This window comes from Staurois parvus, unplaced genomic scaffold (genome assembly GCF_062004578.1).
Source record: "Staurois parvus isolate SC_StPar_1 unplaced genomic scaffold, SC_StPar_1.0 ptg000694l, whole genome shotgun sequence".
NCBI classification, from domain to species: domain Eukaryota; kingdom Metazoa; phylum Chordata; class Amphibia; order Anura; family Ranidae; genus Staurois; species Staurois parvus.
The window spans coordinates 6,971,056-6,996,449 of record NW_028318490.1 but is presented as its reverse complement, the minus strand read 5'-3'; the positions used below and the strand labels follow the sequence as shown (position 1 = coordinate 6,996,449).

The 25,394-nt window shown below is 42.4% G+C and overlaps 1 protein-coding gene and 1 pseudogene across 2 annotated transcripts in view; one reads left to right on the top strand and one right to left on the bottom strand.

Moving 5' to 3' along the window:
• Window positions 1-25,394, bottom strand: part of LOC149446251 (protein lin-54 homolog) — a 141,900-nt gene that overhangs the window by 114,978 nt on the left and 1,528 nt on the right. For both annotated transcript variants that reach the window (XM_089652772.1, XM_089652773.1), the window contains exon 2: window positions 8,693-8,846. In XM_089652772.1, the coding sequence (XP_089508898.1) occupies window positions 8,693-8,846 (154 nt within the window). The remainder of the gene's footprint in view (window positions 1-8,692; window positions 8,847-25,394) is intronic.
• LOC149446252 (U2 spliceosomal RNA) lies at window positions 10,616-10,778 on the top strand (annotated as a pseudogene).

Sequence of the window (25,394 nt, the reverse complement as noted above, 5' to 3'; positions counted from 1 at the left end):
GTTTGTCAGCAGTGGTAGTAAGACATAGATTAAGTTCCAGTCAGGCTTGATCGAGTTTAATCAGCAGATCCGGACTGAGATTTTGCTTATGCTGGGCAACCAGGTCAGTATATATTTGAGTTTTAGTGGAGAGTAGGTCATTTCGGGCTTTTTTAAGTCATGAGGAGAGTTTAATAATAAACCCCCTAACCAAGGCCTTATGGGCTGCCCAATTAATAGCCGGGTTCGTATCCTCTGCTTTATTGAGTTCAAAGTAGATGTGAGATGTCCTGACAATATGAGGCGTTACCCAAAATAGATTCATTAAGCCGCCAGTAATAAGCAGTCTTACCAAGAGACCAGGATGACAATGTTATAGAAATCGGGTCATGGTCAGACCAAGGCGTAGAGAGGATTTTAGCAGTGAGCAGTCTGGGGAGTGAGTGTGTATGAAGGAATATATGTTCGATGCGAGAATAACAATTATGAGCCCTAGAATAATGGGAATAATCTCGTGAAGTTGGGTTAGCTTCTCTCCAAGCATCGACAAAGTCATAACGATACAGTAGCTGGGCAAACTTACAGCTCTTTCTGGAAGGAGGCTGAAGCATGGCGGTTCGGGAACGATCCAAAATCTGATCCAATGCTAAATTAGAGTCAACAGCCAAAATAACATTGCCTTCGAATTCTGAGGCCATGGAGCTCAACAAGGATTGAAAAAATTCCACCTGATTGGTATTTGGAGTGTAGTAGATTAAAAAAGTGAGGTGTCCTCCTAAATGACCTTTCACCAGAAGATATCACCCCTCCCTAGCCCTGATAATTTTAGATTTGGTAAATGGCAGACGGCGAGACAAGCAAAGAGCAACTACCTGTTTTTTCTCTGTAGCATTAGCAAAATAACAGACATGATAATCTTTATGAACGTATCGCGGGATGAATGAAGAGGGAAAATGTGTCTCTTGCAGGGCAACAATGTCCGCCCCATAAGAGCGGTATGAATTAAAGGCCTTTATACGTTTGGAGGGGGGATTGAGCCCCTGAACGTTGTGAGAAAGTAAATGGATAGCTCCGCTATTAGACCGTGGAGAAGACATAATCGACAATTAAGGAACTATGTAAGATGGGAACCATCCGCTCTCGGAGCATAAAGATGGTCCAAAGAATCCAGATATACTGACGGCTGACCCTGGAAAAGGAAGAAAAAAGAAAAAGCAAAAGAATAAAAAAAAAAAAAGAGAGGAGAAAAAAGAGACATTCGGAATAGAAAAATCCTTGTGTCGAGTAACCAATGCTAATATACATAATAACATAATATAAGCTATTCAAAGAATATACTGGTAGTATCAGGGCTATAGCCCTGCAAAGGAATGGATGAACCAAGAGAGAACGACTCAGGGAAGAGTCTTCCAATCGAGGAGGGCCCATAGACACTCCCCGGCACCAATAAGAACAATAACCCATTAATAACATATCAAATAGCAGTAGAGAAAAAATAACCAAGCCCTCTGATATTGTAATCAGCTGATGGATCTGATGTGCCCTTATGGTCCCCTCCTCACCCCCCCCCCCCCCAATCCTCTCACAGCACCCGAGCAGTGGTGGCCAATGTTCCAGAGGAACCACTGAAAAGCCACCACATGTCAAGAAATCACATAAGTAAACCCACAAAATGACATTGTAACCTTCAGAAGTCTTTCCGGGTGATTTCGGTGACTTCGTCTTCCTAGAATTTGGAGCAGTCCACAAAAATGAAAGCGGCGGAGGTCGAAAAGCCGATCTTGCTGGGGAATGGGATGTAGGACTATGGGAGATAATGCTCAGTTGAAGTAACAGTTCTTCGCCATCCTGGAATGTAGAGAACCCATAAGGTTTTACATTGAAATTGAATTGTAGGCGAAAAGGGTAGGCCCACCGATACCGGATATCCTTCTGCACTAAGTGGGAAAGTAGTGGCTTAAGAGATCGCTGTTTCTGGATAGTGGTCAGAGAGAGATCAGCAAAAATTTGTATCTTATGTCCCGCAAACTCCAGATCCGGAGTCTCCCTACTATACTTCATAACCGCTTCCTTGACCTGAAAAGAGTGTGGCTTTACAATGATATCCCTAGGAGGCCCACCTTGTCTAGGGGGGGATCAATGCTCTATGGATACGATCAATTTCTGTATGAAGATTATGGATATCGGTTTTGTGCACAGCTAGTGAGCTCTTTAACTGACTCAGGGAGCCCGCGAATGCGGAAATTGTAGAGCCTAGCCCGATTTTCAAAATCATCAATTTTAGAATAAGCTTCCTCCAAGCGATCTTGCAAGTTGGTAATCAGATTAGAATTTTGGGATACACTATGGACTGTCGCATCAACTTTAGACTCGATACTGTCTAGGAGTTGGCCCAATTCCTGAAAACCTGTTTAGGGTCAGCCGCCAATTTTGTTGTAGCTCAGGGGCCGTGGACGCCGAGCCGGGCACCATCTTGGATCCCCTGCTCCCCGCAGGGATCAAGAGCTGGGAGCCGCCGCGGCTCCTCCCTGCTGTCCACCCTGGCATTATTCTGGGGCCACAGAGTCTGGTTTAGGTCCGGGGAGAGTCCTGGGAGCAGTGGGGGTTCGGTGCCCGTGTATGGGCCGTTGTTGGCACCGGGGGTGTGCGGAGCTAGTGTCGGGACATGCAAACTGTCCGCCCGCGCATGCGCACTCACATCAAACATTATTAAAGTGGAAATTTACCCATAACAACTTGATAAAAAATAATAATTTTTAGCAAGGCACATGCATTTCACATTAATAACTATGCTACTAAATTTCATGTGTGCTGTAAATTGCCTCCAAAATTGTTCATGTTTCCTCTTGCCGGAGGCTGCCATTTTGCTGGAGCCCAGAGCCTCTGAGCAGCAGTAAATCTTTAGGCTATCAGCAGATCAGCCTCTACATTTTTGGTACAGTACCAAAAAATGGAGAGCAACTGGGCAGGTGCACAGCAGGGTGAGACAGTGTATTACTGGATTTTAAACAGTACAGGCACTTGTTTTTAAAGTTTTACATAGTTATACATGCAAAAGAGACCAGCCTGAAGTGATCTAGCGGGACTTAATTTTCTGACTAAAGGTCTACTTTAAACCTCCTATAATACAAATAAATACAAAGGGTCTATACTTAAGGTAAGACGTTTGAGCAGCATGAGGTAGAGGGAGAGTATGTGTCAAAGCACAGAAAGAGTGCTTTCAAGAAGATCACTTGTCTGGGCACAGAAAGAGTATTCTATGAAGATCACTAGTGAACTTTTTACACATATACATGTTTTTTGTATTGCCCTTAGTGGTTTTAGACTGCATTATTTGTTTTGCACTGGATTTTCTTGATGGTTTGTATGACACACATGTTGAATGTTTGAGATAAGATGGTATACATTTTGCTGTTTCCACTTTATCATTAGTACTTTATCATACATAACAAAAATTTTAACTTTACTTGCATGTACAGTTTTTTCTCAATATTTCAGTCTGATGTATTAGAATCACTGGCTTTCATAACTGACTCTGAATTCTTTCATAATTTCAATAGAGGTAAGAACTGCAACTGACAATTACAGCAGCTTTTTGTTGACTCTCTAGAGTGTGCCACTGAGCAAATCCCCACTCAATCACAAGATCTGTAGGGTGTGATCTAGGGGTGCTGATGTGTTATATTATAGTTCATCAGACACTCCCTTAAAGCAGATTTTCGGGCCCTGGCACCTCCCAGAAAATTAAAAGTCAGCAGCTACAATTACTGTAGCTGCTGACTTTTAATAGTAGGGCACTTACCTGTCCATGCATCCAGTGGTGTCCTCACCCCGGGCTGTCAGGTGCTGGCTCCGCCATCTTGACAAAGGGAAACTGGTAGTGAAGCTTTGCAGCTTCACCGCTGGTTTCCTACTGCGCAAAGCACTTTGCGAATGGGCCACATTCCACTGAGATCTTGCAAACATCGGAGAAGGCTGCGGGGTGTGCCAAACTTCTGGCTCAGTTCACCACCGTGAACTGAGCCGGAATTGAGAGTGGGTACCTGTCAAAACCTGGTACACACTCCTCCCAAAAGGTGAAAACACGTCAGATCTCAATATCATGCTGCATATCTATACTGATATAGACTGTGTAATGTGTTAGGAATGTAAGGATGCCCCATCTTTGATGGAAATGAAAATTATCAATCTGCAGAGAACTACATTCAAAGACACCCCGAAAATCAAAGTGAAAAAATTATGCAGAAGGCTAGTCAATTTTGCTGAAATTTTATTACAGCAACTCAAAATGATACTCAGTAGTTTGTATGGCCCCCACGTGCTTGTATACATGCCTGACAATGTCGGGGCATGCTCCTAATGAGATGACTGATGGTGTCCTGGGGTATTTCCTCCCAGATCTGGAACAAGGCTTCACTAAGCTCCTGGACATTCGAGGTGCAACCTGGCGGCATGTTCTATTGGATTTAGGTCAGACGAAAGTGGGGGCCATTCAATAGTATCAATTCCTTCATCCTCCAGGAACTTCCTGCATACTCTCGCCAAATGAGGCCGGGCATTGATGTGCACCAGGAGGAACCCAGGACCCACTGCAGCAGCGTAGGGTCTGACAATGGGTCAAAGGATTTCATCCTGATATCTAATGGCAGCCAGGGTGCCATTGTCTAGCCTGTAGAGGTCTGTGCTACCCTCCATGGATATGCCTCCCCAGACCATCACTGACCCACCACCAAAAGGGTCATGCTAAATGATGTTACAGGCAGCATAACGTTCTCCACAGCTTCTACAGACCCTTTCACGTCTGTCACGTATTCAGGATGAAGCTGCTCTCATCTGTGAAAAGCACAAATTCTGGTGTTCAATGGCAAATGCCAATTGAGCTCTATGGTGCCGGACAGTGAGTACCCATAGAAAGTCCCATAGGAAGTAACGCATAAAGGGCAGAGCCTAATGACATCAGCACGCTGATTGACATTTAGAAACTGGTGATCACTGCAGAGAGGGGCTATTACTTAGGAACACACAATGACTAAGTATACAGTATCATTGGTTCTTCCGATTGCTGGATATTTAAATACCTTTAACACACTGCATGCTGATCATCCTGTAAATGTCCTATCTTGCCCTATAGCGGATGTAAGAAATACTAGCAGTAAGCACTATTGTTGTGGTTTTTGCTCTCTTTTATGAATGGCTTGATTCCTGGAGTGGCTTGAGGTTAACCCTTTATTGTAACATTTTTCTGCTACATCTGAGCCTGGCTGTAGAGCTGTTAACCATTACATTCATCAAGACCTCCTACAGTTGTGTCCAAAATTATTCAACCCCCAATGCTGTAAAGGGGTTTAGGGACTATAGTGTACATTTGGAATTGTATTCAGAATCAAATCCTACAAGGACGTTGTAACTACCCAAATGCAACTAAAATGACATCAATTGTTTATGTAATACAGTAGTAAATGGTTCTTATGTGGTTTCTTCATTGCCACAATTATTCAACCCCTTAAAGACTACCACTCTGAAGAACAGAGGTTCATACAGGTGCTTTCCATCAGGTATTGAAAACACCTGTGGATGTCACCGAGCAGCAATCAAGCATAATAAGCACCAATTAGGCAGCTTTAAAATGACTGTGATACTCAGCTCCTTCTAGACATTTACTGGTGTGGTTACAAACATGGTGAAGGCAAGAGAATGGTCCAGGAAGACAAGAGAAGAGGTGATTTCTCTTCACAGGAAGGGCAATGGCTATAAGAAGATTGCAAAGATGTTAAACATACCAAGAGACACCTTAGGAAGCATCATTCGCAAATTCAAGGCAAAGGGCACTGTTGAAACGCTACCTGGTCGTGGCAGAAAGAAGATGCTGACTTCGACTGCTGTGCGCTACCTGAAGCGTAGAGTGGAGAGAAGTCCCCGTGTGACTGCTGAGGAACTGAGAAAAGATTTGTCAGATGTGGGTACAGAAGTTTCAGCCCAGACAATAAGACGCACACTGCGTAATGAAGGCCTCCGTGCCAGAACTCCCAGGCGTACCCCCTTGCTGTCTCCAAAGAATAAGAAGAGTCGACTGCAGTATGCCAAAAGCCATGTGGACAAACCACAAAAGTTGTGGGATAGTGTTCTGTGGACTGATGAAACAAAATTAGAACTGTTTGGGCCCATGGATCAACGCTATGTTTGGAGGAGGAAGAACAAGGCCTATGATGAAAAGAACACCTTGCCTACTGTGAAGCATGGTGGAGGGTCAATCATGCTTTGGGGCTGTTTTGCTTCTGCAGGTACAGGGAAGCTTCAGCGTGTGCAAGGTACCATGAATTCTCTTCAGTACCAGGAGATATTGGATGGAAACGTGATGCAGTCCGTCACACACCTGAGGCTTGGGAGACGTTGGACCTTTCAACAGGACAATGATCCCAAGCATACCTCCAAGTCCACTAGAGCATGGTTGCAGAGGAAAGGCTGGAACATTTTGGAGTGGCCATCGCAGTCACCAGACTTAAATCCGATTGAGAACCTCTGGTGGGACTTAAAGAAAGCAGTTGCAGTGCGCAAGCCTAAGAATGTGACTGAACTGGAGGCCTTTGCCCATGAAGAATGGGCGAAGATACCCGTAGATCGCTGCAAGACACTTGTGTCAAGCTATGCTTCACGTTTAAAAGCTGTTATAACTGTAAAAGGATGCTGTACTAAGTACTAAGATTGAATGTCACTTGGGGGTTGAATAAAACTGATAATGCTGTGAGCACAGAAAAGACATTTGTGGTTATTTCATTATAACTGTTATGTTATATTTGTCTGACCTACAAGTGCCTCTTTAATGTAAATGTAAGCAAGATGACTGAATGATCAAAAGCAATGTCAAACTGGCCAAAACACTCAATTTCAGTGGGGGTTGAATAATTTTGGACACAACTGTATAATACAACGGGTCTATGCTTAGGGTGAGCAGTTTGAGTAGCACTAGGTGGAGGGAGAGCACATGTCTAAGCACAGAATCAAGAAGATCTGGGCACAGCAAGAGTGTTCTAGGAAGATCATTTGAAAACGTTTAGAAAATATATACATGGTTTTTGTATTACTTTAGTGGCTTTGGGCTGCACTATTTGTTTTGCACTGGATTTTCTTGATGGAATGTATGACACGCATTTTGAATGTTTGAGATAAGCTAGTATACTGTACATTACTTTGCTGATTGCACTTTATCATTCATATATTTTGGATAGTGCTGCACTTTATTTTTATAGTTTTGGATGTGAAACACTTCTAAGTGCTTGCAGGCTGTTCACATATAACATATACACACTGTATATACATTTTAGTTGTGCATAGTTTTTTCTCGATTTTAAAATCTGGTGTATTAGAGTCACTGGCTTTCATAACTTATTCTACGGCCTTTTTCACACGGGTGGTTGTTCTGCCGCTTGTAAATGCATGTTATTTATTTTGAAATTCCAATGCTCCTGGCATAGAGATGACTTGCGTTTGTACATAGCTTGTATCTGCGATTACTTATCTTATTTATCTGTGTTTACATATGGCTGTGTTTAGCTGCGGTAGTAAATTCTTGCCTTTTCTATAGCAACTGTTTACTTATTTTTTTCTTTCCACTGCGATTAACTGCGTTTATGTATAGATAGCTGTGGTACATCCCTTCTGGACACTGTCACCTTTATTTTTCCTAAATGCAAAAAACCATATTTTATGAAATCGTTGCTGAACACATTGTGTGACTGGAGCCATATGGATGCATGGTCTGCATTTACCTCCGGTAAATAAGTTCCTCTAACTACAGCTAAAAGCTGAAATCTAACCGCCTGTGTGAAAGGGGCCTTAGAATTCTTTCATAATTTCCATAGAGGCAAGAGCTGCAACTGCCAATTACAGCAGTTTTTTGTTGACTCTTTAGGGTATGTCAGTAAGCCAACCCCCACCCAATCACAGATCTGCAGGGTGTGATGTAGGGGTGCTGATGTGTTATAGTTCAGCAGAAACTCCCTTAATACCAGTTATTCTAACATCTACATTTCTAGATGACAGGGTTTTGCGGTCTGGCACCCAACATGCTATTGAATGGAATGAAATTACAATTTGATAGACACCAAATATTATATGAATCCTATCTATGTCATCCTGAGAAGGTGTAATGTATCTCATCAGCCTTTTGACCCTCTAGGTTTGGTGTCTAATTGTTATGTTTATATACATCAGTACAACTATGTTTTTGAAGGTATATCCATTATAGACTTAATTATGAAATATGAACCAGAGGTGGGCTTTGATAGATAAAACCCGGGCCAGAATGTGTATTTTCTTCCAAATTGTTTAGCAAGACATTATTTATAACAGGGCTCCATTAATAGGCTTTGAAGACTCTTCTAAGTACCTGTGTATGATGCTGCTAGAGAGTTATGACATACTGCTTTTGCTTTCAACGTTCTCTGCTTTGTGTCTTAAACTGAGCTGTGTTCTAGTGGGGAGTTATATAGAATTTGTCACATTTCCACCACAGTTAAAATTCTTAAATCTGGTCTTTTTTGTCACACTATATTCCACTAATCATCTCTTATTGTTGTACTAGGATTCCACTCTGGCACTTATCAAAGATGTATGTTTGAGGTAATTAGATATCACAGACTTGAATAAGATTCTATGAACTCCACACTCAGACATATGCCCTCCTTAAGAAATGATAATGTTGAAAAAAACATACTTAGCAAAAATCCAGTATTTTCATGTTTTGCTGAACTTAGAGCTGTGCAATAAAATAGGTCATTTGGTGAAGATGAAATCTGGTATGCTCTTACTTCTGCACCTTGAGATTTATTTACATGTAGCAGTTCATTATCTTTATTCGGATAGAATACCTGAAATTAAAAAACAGAAATATACGTCTGTTAATGTATATTAAGCTATTATTTATAAAGCTAAAGTTTAGCTCCAAAAGTTACTCTCTCTTTAGTGAGCTAACTTGCCTGTAATGAAGTATATATGTTCAGGCAACCCGATTCCATAGAAATCTACTGTGCAGGGTGCCGCCTTCTCTTCTTACCTCTGAACTTCCAGTGCCATGGGAGTTAATAACTTCAGGTCTTCTGTGAAGCTGCTGTGAAAACATTCCTGAGGAGGACCCAATCTTTCCAACTCCACAGAGAAAATGTTCTTTCATTGCTTTCACTGCCTGTAAGACGATCTGTGAATGGTGGAGAGTCTGATGAGTCACAGGATTCTCCCCCTCATTTCCAGAACATGTTACAGGCAGTGAAAGCAATGAAATAATGTTTCTCAATGGAGGAGGAGGGAGACAGGAACAGGTACTCATCAAGAACTTTTTCACAGCAGCTTCACAGAAGACCTGCATCCTCTGCATCAACAGAAGTTCAGCAGCAGGAAGAGGACTGACTATCCTTGCACAGAAGATTTATATAGGATAAAGTTGCCTTCACAATGTGAGACATACTTCATTACAGGTAAGTTAGCTCCCTAAAGCTATAGAGATTTTCTTATAGCTAAACTTCAGTTTTAATTTTATTATTACTAAACTGTATTGTTGTGATTTTTTTAATGTATTCCTTTGTAAGTCTGTAGCGGCATATATTTAAAGGAGAAGTACAGCCAAAGCTCTTTTGGCTGTACTTCTATGGATCACAGGAGTACAGTTCGTTCTGCACTCCTGTGATCTGTTTTCAGCTGACAGCCGGTCCAGGCTGGGGAAAGATCCCGACTATAAAGTCAAAGTCAGGGGGCAGGGCAGACAGCAGTGACTGACAGTCCCCACTCTCTGCTCAGAGCGGCAGGGAGAAATGAGAGATCAGAGGTGTCAGATCGCTCAGTTCTCACCACTAGAGGCAGCGGGGGACAGATGCAGCATTAGACCATACAGTATCCACCTAGGTAAGTATGATTTTGAAGTAAAAACAAATCCCATACTTCTCTTTTAAGATTCATAAAATGCTGACATGCAAAACATGACCACGTCTAATGGTTACTGTGGCTCTGGCCTGCCCCTTTCCACCTTCTCTGTATAAGTTTTTGCCCATGACTATGATGGCCAACTCTCTAACCAATGGTGAGGCATGGGAGGGGGTAAGGCCAGATGGGCAAGAGGCCTTTGTGCAATGAGCCAGATCTAATAAGATATATTGGGCTTGAAACTCTAACTGGAGATAATTCATTATTCACAAATCAACCAGAATAGGACCCACAGCCAGTGACAGATGCTGGGCTTAAAAACATCTGGAAAGTGTTCCAGCACCAACCTCCTTTGCAGCTGTAGGATGTCATGTGGTGGAGCCAGGAGCCAAATAAAGAGATGAGTGGAGTGCTTCCTGACCGCCCTATAGCAGAACTACTGCTACAGGGCGACAGGACTACGCAAAATCACGTATATATATGTGATTTTGTATTTCCGGGTAGGGAGGCTACAGCTGTCAAGCACCGGGACTCGGCCAGAGATTCCCTGCCAGCACCCAGTGATCACCGACTATCACTGACTGGGGAGAGGTCTGTATGTAAACAATACAGATCTCTCCCCTATCAGCTCCAGCATGCTGCTTTGTATTGCTCTACATAGCATGCCTCCCTAGTAAAACACACACCCCACATGTTAACCCCTTCCTGAACAGTGTCATTAGTACAGTCTTCTCGGCCTTTTGGCTAAGATCAAGTGTAGTATCTGTTCTTATCAGTGTCCAGTAGGGGTGCTTCACCATCGTTCCTGCTTGCGGGGATGATTGGTTGTATAGCACCCCTGCTGGTAGGATGGGGGTCCTGATGGTTAATACAGGGCTGGAACAGAAACCGAGGTGCCCACAGGCTGTTGGGACCCGGGAGTAATTCTCCCCAGGAACGCCAGAGGGGCCCAGTACCTCCTGATTCGAACGGATCTACCTTGTCTGGCCAGGGGCCGGGGAGGCAGAGAGTCCGCGAACCAGTGCCAACTGAGAGTGGTCGCCTCAGGGGTGCTGCTAGTAACACTTGGGTGTGGGACCCCAACGTATGAAACGTGCACATGGTCACTGTTTCAAACACTTTTTCTGCACTGCGCCTTTTAGGGCTAGGCCTTTTGGCTAAGTCCAGGGCAATTTTTTTTGCTACGGGCCTCAGGGCCTAGCCAGTGCACAATTGCACAGCCACTTTTTTATTTTCGCTTATTTATTTAATTTATTTTACCTCCCACGTTTGTCACTTTTTCACTTTTGTGTGTGTTTTCTTTCTCACGGACAGTAGGGTGTGGATCTTTGGGCCTACCCTGAAGTCTAGGGGGAGGATGTGTGGCCTTTTGGTTCCTTCCTCCCCTGTCCCTAGGGGGTTTTCTCTTCGGGAGAGCCCCCTTACTAAGTACTTGGTGGCTGACTTCGGCTGGCCACAAGGAACGGGGTCCACCAGGCCTTTTGGCTAGGTGGACCACACGAGAACCTTGTCCCTGTCAGGAGCTTCGTACCCCGGGGATCAGGGTAGAGATCCAACCCCTTCGGGGGGTGGACAAAGCACACCCCTAAGTGCACTTTTTTGTGTTGGTGTTTTGCACTTGCACGTTTTTTGTACATTTACGGGTTTTTAGTTTTTTCGCACGTTCGCGGACTTAAAAAAAAAATAATAATTAGTACAGTGCCAGTGCTTTTTATTAGCACCGATCACTGTATTAGTGTCACTGAGAATGTCAGTGACAGTTCCCCCCAGTGTCAGTATGACCGCCGCAATCCCACTATAAATTGCTGATTGCTGCCATTACTATTATTAAATAAATAAATTCCAGTATCTATACCGCCATTTGTAGATGCTATAACATTTACGTAAACCAATTAATTTACACGTATTGGGATTTTGTTTTTGCAAAGACATGTAGCAGAATACATTTTGGCCTAAATTTATGACAAAATTTGATTTTTTTACTGGACATGTTTAATAGCAAAAAGTCAAAAATATTGTTTTTTTTCTCACAATTTTCATATTTTTTTGTTTACAGCGCAAAAAAATAAAAAATGCACAGGCGATCAAACACCAATAAAAGAAAGCTCTGTTTGTGAGAAAAAAGGATATAAATTTTATTTGGGTGCAGCATTGCAAGACCGTGCAATTGTCAGTTAAAGTAACGCAGTACCATATCGCAAAAAATGGCCTGGTCAGGAAGGGGGGTAAATCCTCTGGACGGCAAGTGGTTAAACAAAATTTACTTGGATTTACTTTTTCTTTATTCTGAGGGTGTGGATTTTCTGGTGTAGTTTATTACTTATCTACTAAGTGGTCTTTGTGTGAAAGGTCCACTGTACAAATGTAACAAACAATTGTATGGCCCCAATGAAACCTGCCGTATTTTGTTTAATATATTTATCTCTTATGATTGTAAGTGACATCCAGTGGACATAATGCAGAATTTTTTAAACACTTAAATCTGGAGGAAAAAAAGCTGTAATATCACCACTAGATGTCGCATACGATCATAGAAGATCACATTTGTATAGCAAATGTTTTTGTACATAGACCCCATACTGCTATTAGTAACTTTATTATTTCTTTTTTGTGTATTCTTATTTACATTCTTTACATTTTTTAGGTGTCAGAATTTTTTTCTGTTAAAAAATGTTTAAATAAAAAGCCACAAATGTGGGAAATTAACCTTTAATTGCCATTTTAACCTGTGTCTGTACCAAGGCCAAACATTCCAGGGTATGTAAACTTTTGATCGGGGCCAGTTGGGTGATATCTGTTAACGTTATGATTTAAAAGGAGCAAAACAACTATGTGATAATAAATTGCTTCATATGATCACTATACCAAAATAAAAGACAATTTTTGGGCATGATCAGTCATATTTTCAATATCAGTGCCAAAATTTCACGATTTCTGCCAGAGTATGCAAACTTTTGAGCACAACTGTAATAAACCCAAAAACAAAATGTAATGAATTGCAGCTATTACAGCGCTGGTTGTAGCCTGGTGTCCCACAATTTAAAGATGGCATCTCAGTTGGCTCTTTTTTGGGCGCCAAGCTTCACGTGATTCTTAAAGGCCAATTCACACTATATGCGGTGGCAGACGTTTTACCACATAGTAAAACGTCTGTCACCGCAGGGACACACAGGAAACAATTTTTTTTATCTGTTTCCCATTCACACTGCAACACAGCCATAGCTGCGCCGCCATTCGCGTCCACAGCTGTCACACACCGGGTCCGGGCTGATGACTACTTGCTGGCACCCGGTGATTTCCGACGAGGAGAACTGTTTTGTTTACTAACAGTTCTCCTCCCTGTCAACTTGGGCACAGCACAGCCATCCAAAATAGTGTGATCACAGTGAAGCACACAGACACCGCCCCATAGTAAAACACTACCAGCACACTGTTAACCCTTTGATTGCCCCTCATGTTAACCCTTTCCTGCCCAGTGCCATTAGTACAGTGTCAGTGCTTTTTTTTTAGCACTGATCACTGTGTTGGTGTCATTGGGAATATTAGTGACACCAAGTCAGTTCTCCTCAGTGTCAGAATGTCCACCAATCCCGCAATAAGTTGCTGATCACCGCCATTACTAGTAAAAATAAGAAAAAAATCCCAGTATATATACTGCCATTTGTAAATGCTATAACTTTCACGTAAACCTATTAATTTACACGATTTATTTTTAGTAAAGCCATGTAGCAGAATAAATTTTGGTGTAAATTTGACAAAATTTGATTTTTTAAAAAATTTTTACTGGACATATTATTATTGTTTTTTTTCTCAAAATTGTCAGCCTTTTTTTTTTATAGTGCAAAAAAAAAATGCACAGGTGATCAGAAAGCTCAATTAGTGGGAAAAAAGGACGTAAATTGCATTAGGGTGCAGCGTTGCATGACCGCGCAATTGTCAGTGAAAGTAACGCAGCGCCGTAAACACAAAAAATGGCCTGGTCAGGAAAGGGGGAAAATTCTCAGGAGGGCAAGTGGTTAAGGCAGCTGTCACACTGATCTGTTTTTCTTCTGAAAAATGCATGACCATTGTATTGTATGGAACTCTTCACACTGGTCTGTTGCATTTTTCAAAGTCCTGCTTGCTGCATTTTTGGTGCAGTAAAAACAACCTCCCCATGGAAATGAATGGAAAATGCATTAAAAAAAAAACGCACCCAAGGTTGTGTTTTTGGGGTCGTTTTTGAGTCAGATGTCCTTTTTTAACAGGTGAAAAACTCACTGGAAAAGCCAGAAAAACATGGCAAAACCACATATGCATTTTTATCATGTTTTTGCAAAGGAGTGGTGTGAAAGTAGCCTAAATTATCCATTAACTAATCAAAACAAAACAACAAAAACAATAAGGTCTTTCAGATTAGGAAGATGATTACAATTCTTTGTCTTTTCCATTGCCATAAGGCAGTAGGTGATAGTGATGGTGAAGATCTCTGGTGACCTCTTGTGGAAAGATGACAGAAATGAAAAGGATTTCAAATAACTACAGATATAAATCACTAACTTTCATTCTGTAACTTATTTGATTTTATTTACTATTGCATTGCAGCACTGGCATCCTTGGTTCAGTTTCCCCAAGCAATACTATCATTTCAAAAACTCACTGTTAGAATGACTGGCTTTTACCCAGTTTGGTTTTATTGTGTTTACATGACTGCAATAAAGTAAGTAAACTGTAAGCTCTGTTAAGGACAGGGACTGATGTGAATGGTACATTCTCTTCTATGAAGTGCTTTGAAATATGTCAGCACCATGTACATTTAAATAATAATATAAACAGAATCTACTTTGGCACTAAATGATCGTCAGTTCGAATCCCAACCACGGCACCATCTGCCTGGAGTTTGCATGTTCTCCCTGTGCCTGCGTGGGTTTCCTCTGGGTACTCCGGTTTCCTCCGACACTCCAAAGACATGATGGTAGGTTAATTGGCTCCTGTCTAAATTGACCCTAGTGTGTTTATGTATGAATGTAGGTTAGGGACCTTAGATTGTATGCCCCTTGGGGGTTAGGGACTGATGTGAATGTACAATAAATATATGTAAAGCGCTGCATAAATTGACAGCACTATATAAGTACCTCAAATAAAAAAATAATACTTCACTACAGTCAAACTTTCGCTATCCCCCCAATAAGGTGAGCCTGCATTAAGGTAGCTGTCTATATTATAAGCAGTAATGACCTTACCTATCAATTGAGCAAAAAGGCCCATGGGCAAAGGAGTGTAGATAATGCGATCGGACACCCTCAATCTAAGTGTGCAGAAGGGGAATGTTGGATTGCATATCGTGCAATCCTTATTTCTCCAAATTCACAATTCTTAAAAAAAAAAAAGAAATGTTTAAAATTTAATTTGATATTTGTGCTCTAGCAAAAGGACAGCTTTTAACCCTGTTGTTGCCATGACCTGCAATAGGCAATATATTGCCTGATTTATCCTGACACTTGCCGTACTACTGCACCGTAATCACATGCATTACAATCTATTCATAATCCAAAATTCTGAAATGACAATAGATCATTCAAGACAAATGTCTGCCCAAATGTATTAGAAAATGGCAGTCAAGTAGATACCAAACATGCTGCTACAGTTTCCAGCAGGTGAATACTCATATGATCTATAGCCTGCGTGGTGTCTGACAGATCATAATTTTATTCTGCACATAATATGTTGGATGTCGGACTGTAAAACAGGTTCATCTGGAAATATACTTTAAATATGATTTGGCATTAAGGGAGTATAATTAAACACTTCAGCATTCCTACAGCTCTTTTAAATGGGTGAGAGTTGGCTCAGTGACTCCCTCTGAAGGACCAATCAAAACCTGCTACGTCTCCAGTTTAAGGCTCTCGCTTTCCACAGAAGCCACGTCAGAGTGCCAAGAGACATTTGTGAGGGCCAGTGACTGTTACTCCTACATGCTACATGTTAGTCTATGTCAGGGGTCTCCAAACTTTCTAAACAAAGGGCCAGTTTACTGTCCTTCAGACTTTAGGAGTGCCAGAGGGCCCAGTGGGAGTAGAAAATGTCCCAGCGTCAGTAGGAGTAAAAAAAAATGACATAGTGCTTGTAGTCAGTGGAAGGAAAAATAGTGTGCAGTCATTGGTATTAGTGGCAGGAATAGTGTCCCATCATTGATGTCAGTGGGATGAATAGTGCTCCATCCAGGGGTGTATTTACCACAAGGCAAACAAGGCATTTGCTTAGGACGGCATTTTTCAGGGGGGGCAGCACTACCCCTGTCACTGGTGACAGTGGGAGGAATATTGCCCCATAATTAATGTTAGTGGGATGAATGGTCCCCTATCATTGGTATCAGAAGAAGGAATAGTGCCCCATCCTTGGTATTAGTTGGAGGAATAATGCCCCATCCTTAAGAACTCAAATGTTAAAAGTACACAATATATCTTGCATGTGAAATCCAAAATCATGGCTGCTTTCAGTGTCCACAGGGCTGGAGATGTAGTGAGTCCTGGTACCCCTGTGGGTATAGGGGGACTGCCTATACATCTCCCCCAGCCCTGTGAGCACCACAAGCGGCTGTGGTTTTGGATTTGACATGTAATATAGATTGTGTACTTTTAACATGTGAGTTGTTATAACATTAATAAACTATTTGTTTGCTCATTGCTGCACTTCTTAGATGGTGCTTCCCTGTCTTTCTATACTTGGATCACACAAAAGTGGTGGGGGAAACTGTATGCAGTTCAGCCAGGAATCACAATCCTATTCCTGTTTAAATTGCATGTGATTCTTTGCAGTGAGATTTGAGCCCATTCATTTTCTGTGGGCTCTAATCGCACTGCAAAGGTATCGATACTCGGTATCAGCGAGTACGTGACTGAAAGTATCGGTACTCATACTCGCTGGTAAAAAACCTGTATCGGTGCAACCCTAGCACCTCCAAACGTTACACGCGTTTACAAGCATCAAGCATTTTTCTATGCCGAAACACCACTGCCAGGAGGAAAGTCATCTAGGAGAGACAGCAAAAACATCCAGTGTGCATGAAGCCTTACCTCTGTAATGTGATTGTTTTAATAAACATTTGGACAATATTTTGAAGATCCCTGGTGTGCTGGTGATGTATATGTTTTGACTTGCGTTTAAACTGGTTTCTAGATGGTAGTTGCTACAGCACAAACTTCCACATTTTTCCAGGAACTTGCATAATGGGAATATTCTATGGCTCTGTGTAAAGAGTTTTGCAGATAAAAAAATATGCATTTAATTTTTTTTTTGTTAGGAGCATGTAAAGCATTACACCCATGGTCAGCAAATCATGGGTGTAATGCCATGGTCCTGCAGACTGTGTAGCTGTCTGCCCATACCTCCAGTACGGGCAGGCAGTTACACTCTGACAGTAAGCTCAGTTAACTACCTAGAGTGCTCAACAGCACCATAGTTCACTGAGAACCAGAGGCATAACTAGAACCTTCAGGGCCCTAGCCCCCCTGACCTCTGGTCCCTTCCCACTGATCCTGAGGTCCTTTAGTCCTGTCATAAGGGCCCTTTAATATGGTCTGGCAGTGGAACCCTTTTTACATGGTCTGCAGCAGGCCCTCTTCCTACTGTCTTGTGCAGGGTTGCCACCTTTTCTTCAAGCAAAACTCGAATAGTATACACTATACATATATTTTGTGATTAAATAACCTTTCTAATCATATGGATTTAATTATGAGTCCCCTCTTACATCAGATTCAACAGAGTTCCCCTTTTACATCTGAATACACAGAGTTCCCCTTTACATCTGAACTTGCAGTGTTCCCCTTTGCATCTGAGTCCACAGTGTTCCCCTTTACATCTGAATCTGCAGAGTTCCCTATTACATCTGAACTCACAGAGTTCCTTTTTACATCCAAACTCGCAGAGTTCCCCTTACATCTGAACTTGCAGATTTCCCCCTACATCTGAACTTGCAGATTTCCCCTTACATTTGAACTTGCAGATTTCCCCTTACATTTGAGCTTGCAGATTTCCCCTTACATCTGAACTTGCAGATTTCCCCCTACATCTGAACTTGCAGATTTCCCCTTACATTTGAACTTGCAGATTTCCCCTCGAAATCTGAATCCACAGAGATCACCTTTACATCTGAACTCACAGAGTTCCCTTACAGGGGGGACCCTGTAGACTCTGATGTAAGGGAGAACTCTGATACAAGGGGGTCTCTGGTAACCAGATCCCCCACTTACATCATAGTTCCCAGCCTTCCCCTTTAATCAGGCTAATTTCCACTTGCATTGTAAAGGGGAGCTTTGTGGACTGTAATGTAAAGGGAAACTGTGCCAGAGAGAGAAGAAAGCAGACACACGTGAGTAAAACAGCACACTTACACAGTTAGTGTCACCGGCGACTTCAGATAGCATTAGCATCAGTTAGCATCCCTCCCAGACAGCGTCAGTTTGCCCACCACTACATCAGTCATCACATTTAACCCCTTGATTACCAGGAAAACGCTCACATAAACCTCCATTGCTAGTATAGTGTCTGAATGGATCAATATCTTTGATCAAATCAGCACTATACCAGCATTTGTATTAGTATAGAGTCCCCCAAAATGCAGCACTAGTGGGATCAGCCCTGACACTTGCCAGCACCTACATTTAGCCCTTACGCTTACCCCTCCCACACTCTCCCCCAGCAAATGCAGTGTCAGTAGATCACTGTTACTTGATATACAGTATTGCATACAAAACTGCAGTGTTCGCAGAATCAGGCCTGATCTCTGCTAGCACTTGTAAGTAAATTTTTTTGTAGCAGTTCAAACAATCCCTGAAAGCCAGGTGCTCTTTTTCCCATGAGTCGTACTAGGTACCTATAAATTTATTGGCCAAAATGCCCAACGAAAGGTACTCTAGTGAAGAGGCCTATAGGATTCTGAGCATGTCAGATGAGACAGATGAGTCCCTCATTAATTTTTCTGGCCGCCTTGCATTCAAACAATTTCTCCCCAGCAAGTGTACCAGATATGGGGTCAAGATATATAAGACCTGTGAGAGGGCAACAGGCTATACATTTAAGTTTCAGATTTACAAGGGTAAAGATAGTTTCGTGGAGCCCCCTGAATGCCCAGACTACATGGGGAACAGTGGCAAGATAATTTGGGACTTGGTGTCATCCTTTTTCCATATGGGGTACCACTTATATGTGGATCATTTTTATTCAAGCATGCCACTATTTAAACATTTGTACAATCCTGGATTTGGCGCATGTGGCACCGTGCGACCTAATCGCCGGAGCTTCTCCGAATGGCTTGTAAATACCCATTTTAGAAAGGAGGAAAAAGCCTGCTTGAGAAATGATGAATTGCTCGCAGTGAAGTGGAAGGACTAATGGGATGTTTTCATCCTGTCTTCCATTCACGCAGACACAACCATCCAAATTGCCACGTCAGCTGGTGTTGTTGAGAATCCCCTCTGTGTCCAGGACTATAACCTTAACATGGGAGGAGTGGACTTCAATGACCAGATGATGAAGCAGTACTTAGTTTCCAGAAAAGCCAGACGCTAGTACAAAAAAAGTGTTTGTTTATTTATTTCAATTGGGTCTATATAACGCTTTTGTGCTTTACAAAGCAACTAGACAAAGTAGATCCTTCCTAAAATTCCAGGAAGAGATCATCAGGGCCCTTTTGTATCCAGAAGGTACTATGGCCCAAACCCCCAACCCAGATGCAGTTAGGCGGGTGCATGAGATGCATTTTCCCGATGCCATTCCTGGTATCCCAACCCAAAGGACACCCCAAAAAAGATGTTGTGCCTGTAGCAGACATGGAATTAGGCGTGACAACGGCTTTTTTTGTCCCTCCTGTCCTGGCCAACCTGGTCTCTGCCTCAAGGACTGCTTCCGTTGCTACCACACACTAGTGGAGTATTAGTATAGGGTACAGCATGGCACAGTTCAGGGCACATATTTGCACAGGGTCTCGAAAGATGTTAGGTAGTCAGGAAACTGGATATCGCATTTTTAGAGACCCTAATATCTGCTTGTTACAGTTTAAAAAAAAGTTAAAAAAAAACATAAAAAGTAAAAGTACAAAAAAAAATAAAAAAAATTTAAAAACAAAAATAGTTGCAGTTTTTTTTTGTTGTTGTTGAGTTACTGTTATACTGTTACTGTTTTATTGTTAATCAGTGCTGTTTTCTTTGCAGGAAATGCCATTCAGATGCAGCACCGATCTGTTTATTCTGACAGTAACAGGGTCTTGCTCTCAGAATATACGTAAATTTGTGCAGCGCTGTTGGATGAGATTTTCAATCTGCAGTTAAAAAAAGAGCATATATGCCCAAGCATGGTTGCCTGGGGTGGCCAGTGCGTGGATGGCCCCTATGCTTTGGCATATATTTTTAAAACATTTTTTGGCAGCTATTTCTTCATCCACATCAATCGATGTGAACAGAGGAATCTGTTATTTTTTTTCTGTTCAGCCCACAGGCCAAACTACAAAAAAAGAACATTTCATGTGTGCCCACCATTAGAAGTTGGTGGATGCAGGGCAGTATATTCTAATGGTGGGCATACCACACACTTTTTCTGGCAGAGATTTCTTCTCTTGTTTTCATTCAGTCCACAGGCTGCATAAAAAAAAGAACATAGCATATATACCCAACAAGGACCAGCGATGTACTGGTACATCACTGGACTATACCAGGATGATGCCTGCAGCTGCAGGCATCATCCAGGCATTGTTTTTTCAGCCGATCGGCTTTCATGTAAAACCAATCCTAGTGACTAATTAGCTGCAGGATTGCTTTTACAAGCAGCAGGATAAGATGCCCCCCTCCCCCGCTGCCTTCCACAGCCTTCTCGGGCAGTCCCGTACCATTGGGGGGAACCTGAAAATGCAGACGGTGTTTCTGCTAACTCACCATAGAGCTGATTGGAGACCAGAGCTAGTTCATCACTTCAGTTTCACAGAATATAAAGTACCATTTGTAAATTGGGAAAGCATCTGATCACACAAATCTTGGTGAGATCAGATGATGTAAGGGCAGAGGAGATACCTAGAGTCTAACAGACCCCAGATTTCTCAAAAAAGAATACCTGTCAATGCCTATTTCAGTCACAGGGGATATTTACATTCCCTGTGATAGCAATAAAAATGATCAAAAAAAAATGAAAGGGACAAAATCAAAATAACCAAAAAAAAAGCACCCTCGCCCCCCACCACCCCACGTTTTGACCCCGTGCCGGTATGTAAACAGCGGTTGCACCAAACATGTGAGGTATCGTCACGAACGACAGATCAAGGACAGTAATTCTAGCACTAGATTTCCTATGTAAATCTAAAATGGTATCTTGTAAAGGCTTTTAAAGCATCGCCTATGGATATTAAAAATGTATGCAATCTGTCGATATTGCACGGGGCATGCACAGTTTTAACCTCCCTGGCGGTATGATTATGTCAGGAATTTTGTACCAAAAGCGGTACCATTTTTTGCATGGAAATTTGGTGTTATATATTGTAGGCCTGCAATTCTTAGTAATTACTTACTTAATAAATACTCATAAAAAATAATATAATAATAATAAATTTAATTCAATAATATAATCAAACCAAAAACACTGAAATTTGAAATATAGCGCCAAGTTCGCACATCACTGAGCAAAGTCGCAAAATCGTTTTCAGTGTCTGATGACGAATTTCCCCCATGAATCATTATCACTCAATTCTGCAAGTAGTTCTGATTTACTATCGCTGTTCTCTAGCTGGTCTAAAACCGATTTTGACCTAAAGGGACGCTTTTTGGACGCCATGGACTTTTCTAGGTTTCCAGGCAGAAAGAACAGTCAAAATGCAGGCAGGGCGCAGGTAAAAGCAGTAGGGACAAAATGTATGTGAAATGCTTTAATACAGGAATGTTTCGCTATGAAATAATCGTTTTTAAAAAAATTTCATTTTTTTAAAATTTTCAAATTTGCCGCCGGTTCCGACGCCCGTACATCCCGACGTCACAGGGACCGGAACATGGAAGCCAGATGCCGGCATCGGCCGGAGGAGATGGCCAGGGACGCTGCAGGGGATGCTTCGCAGGAGCAAAGGACAAGGTAAGCGCTGTAGGGAATCCCTGTGCAGCGCCGCATGGTAAGCCCGAGTGTAGCTCGGGGTTACCGCTTTTGGTACTGAAACTTTACCCCGAGTTACACTCGGGAATACCGCCAGGGAGGTTAAAGCATGTCATGTTTGGTATCTATTTACTCAGTATAACATCATCTTTTATATTTTAACAAATACTTGGCCAATATATTGAGTTTTTGTGCATTAAAAGTAAAAGTGTATTTTTTCAAAAAATGTGCATTTGAAAAATCGCTGCGGGAGTACTATGTGACATAAAAAATTGCAGCACCCACCATTTTATTCACTAGGGTGTCTGCTTTAAAAAAAATATATAAATGTTTGTGGGTTTAAAGCAATTTCCTAGCAAAAAATACTGATTTTTTCATGTGAACAAAAAAGTGTCAGAAAAGGCATGGTCTTCATGTTGTTAGAAGAGTGAGTGATGTGCGGCATAAACTTCTAATGCTGGGCATAAAAAGCTTCCCCCCACACCCCCAAATTACCCCTTTTTTGGAAAGTAGACACCCCAAACTATTTGCTGCGAGGCATGTTGAGTCAATAGAGTTCACTCACCCCAGGAAGGAGGCTCAGGAAGGCTGTATATATCATCCACAATGTAGTTGCCAGCTACTGGGCATTCCCCTTTGTGAGGCACAGTGCTGCCAGGGATTGGAGTGTGGGCGGGGCTTCAGGCACGCACAGGAGGAGAGGGGCGGGATGAGGAGGATCTCATCCAACCCTCTTTATCCTCTCCCGTTTGTGCGGGGGGGAGAGGGTGGGCTGTCCGTACTGGGTCTGGGCAGTGTGAGATAGAGTGTAATATACATTCTCTGCTCACAACTGCAGCCAGATACCCTGCCACGGAGCCACAGTCTGGGCTCCTGGGGCCCCCACAGTGGTGGAACACCAGGGTCTGGTCGCAAATGCAACCTTTGTGACCATGGTAGTTCTGTCACTGCTGAGAACTACAAGCAGACAGTCGCATAGGCTGTCGGAACTTGCAGTTTTCCCATTCACAGAGTACTGTGAATGAATGACAAGGCCGGGCAGACAGAGCCCCACACGGCCCTGTTATTTTTCAGATTGTGACAGTCAATGAGAGGAGACGATCCCCCCTCTAGCTGTCAAAAGGAGGTGTGTAACGTGTAACATGTTACACAAAATGTGAACTTATCCTTTAACTGCTTATGTTGCTGTCCTGAGAGCTGGAAACATCTAACATCTTTTTTTGCTTACCTAAATCTACCATTATGTGTCCCTCAATGGCGCCTCTCCTGGGAGCGAAGACAAAGTGATTCGAGTTGCACTCTTTTCCCATGCCAACTGGTCCCCTTGTGGTGCATGTTCTGAAGTTTGACAGCGCCAGAAAAAAGGACCCTGACATTTTTTTTTAGTTTGGGGCCCCATTAAAATTACAATGTAACTAAATGGTAACAACACCCACTAAATATAAAAATATATCCCTCAAAATGGATTTTTTAATGCACAAGTTAACTTCCAATTTTCTTAATGCCTGCAATACGTGTGCATTGAATTGGCTGTTCAGACTCAGGAACAGTATTTTGACATTAATATTATACCTCAGGATGACTCTCCCAGCCCTGCCAGGTAATTTATGCAAATGATAACTGGTATTGTACTGCAGATCAGTTATTCAAAATGATGTCCTGTGAACATTACTATATTGGAATGAAGGAACAGCCTAAAACAGGGGGTGCTCAACCTTTTGAACAGGAAGGACCAATTAAAGCAGAGCTCAAGCCCCCCCCCCCCCCAAATTAAAAGTCAGCAGCTACAAATACTGTAGCTGCTAACTTTTAATATAATGATACTTACCTGTCCAGGGATCAAGCGATGACCTCACCTGAGCCGATTCTTCAATCGGCTTCGGGTTCAGGTGCCGACATCTTAAGTAAGGGAAACTAGCAGCCAGCTCAGGACTACGCTTGCGCGAAGTGCGCTGCACAATAGTGAATGGTCCTACTGTCTTTTGGGGCCTGTGAAGTGTCCCAGAAGGCTCCTGGGGGGGAAGGAGGGGAGGAAGGCACAGCCTATCTGACCAGATGTGGGAGCGGGTACCTGTCAAAACCAGGTACCAGCTCCCCCCCCCCAAAAAAAAAGTGCCAATTGTGGCAGTGGAAGAGGGGAGGATGCAAACAAGTGGAACTTCCCATTTTGAGTGAACTTCAGCTTTAAGTGATTTGGTAACTGGTCGTGGGCCACAATGAAATGGTTAAAAATGTAAAATTTTTTATTTTAAATAGCATAATGAACATTTTCATCCTGATGAAGTGGATGAATGTCAATGAGAGAGAGAGGAGGAGCAGCTTGATTTCAGCGGTTGCAGGAGGAAAATGGAGAGGACTGGGTCTTGTATATGCCGCCCTCTCTGCCCCTCCTGTCCAGTGTAAAACAGAATGTGACAGGGAGGCCACACGCCCCCCTGCAGAATGGGGCGGGGTTGCCATTGCGACTCCTAATGCTACACCAGTAATTGGGGGGAAAAACCGCGTATGGTAAAAACATGTCTCAACTATAGGGTTTACCGCCCCCAAACAGCAAATGTAAATGACCCCTTATTGTTCTGAGCCCCCTATAAGGCTGCTTTCATACAGATGTGCTGTGGTTTACCTGCAAAGCGGGTGCAGTTCAGTGCACCTGTGCCTTTCCTGTGTGTTAACTGCGCTTTGCCATAGACTTCTATTATATCTTGTGGGTGTAGTGCACTTTCAGGAAGCACACAAAGGAAATAATGCAACTCATTGAAATTTTCCACATATTGTCATATCACAACCAAAAACGAAAATGTATTTTATTGGGATCTTATGTGATAGACCAACACAGATTGGCACATAAGTGTGAAGTGGAAGGAAAATGATAAATGGTTTTCAAAATTTTTTTACAAATAAATATCTGAAAAGTGTGGCGTGCATTTGTATTCAGCCCCCTTTACTCTGATACTACAAACTAAAATCTAGTGGAACCAGTTGCCTTCAAAAGTCACCTAATTAGTAAATAGAGTCCAGCTGTGTGTAATTTATTCTCAGTATAACTACAGCTGTTCTGTGAAGCCCTCAGAGGTTTGTTAGAGAACAAAAGCATCATGAAGGCCAAGCAAAACACCAGACAGGTCAGGGATAAAGTTGTGGAGAAGTTTATAGCAGGGTTGGGTTATAAAAGAATATCCCAAGCTTTGAACATCTCACAGAGCACTGTTCAATCCATCATCCGAAAATGGAAAGGAGTATGGCACAACTGCAAACCTACCAAGACATGGCCGTCCACCTAAACTGACAGGCCGGGCAAGGAGAGCATTCATCAGAGAAGCAGCCAAGAGGCGCATGGTAACTCTAGAGGAGCTGCAGAGATCTGCAGCTCAGGTGGGAGAATCTGTCCACAGGACAAC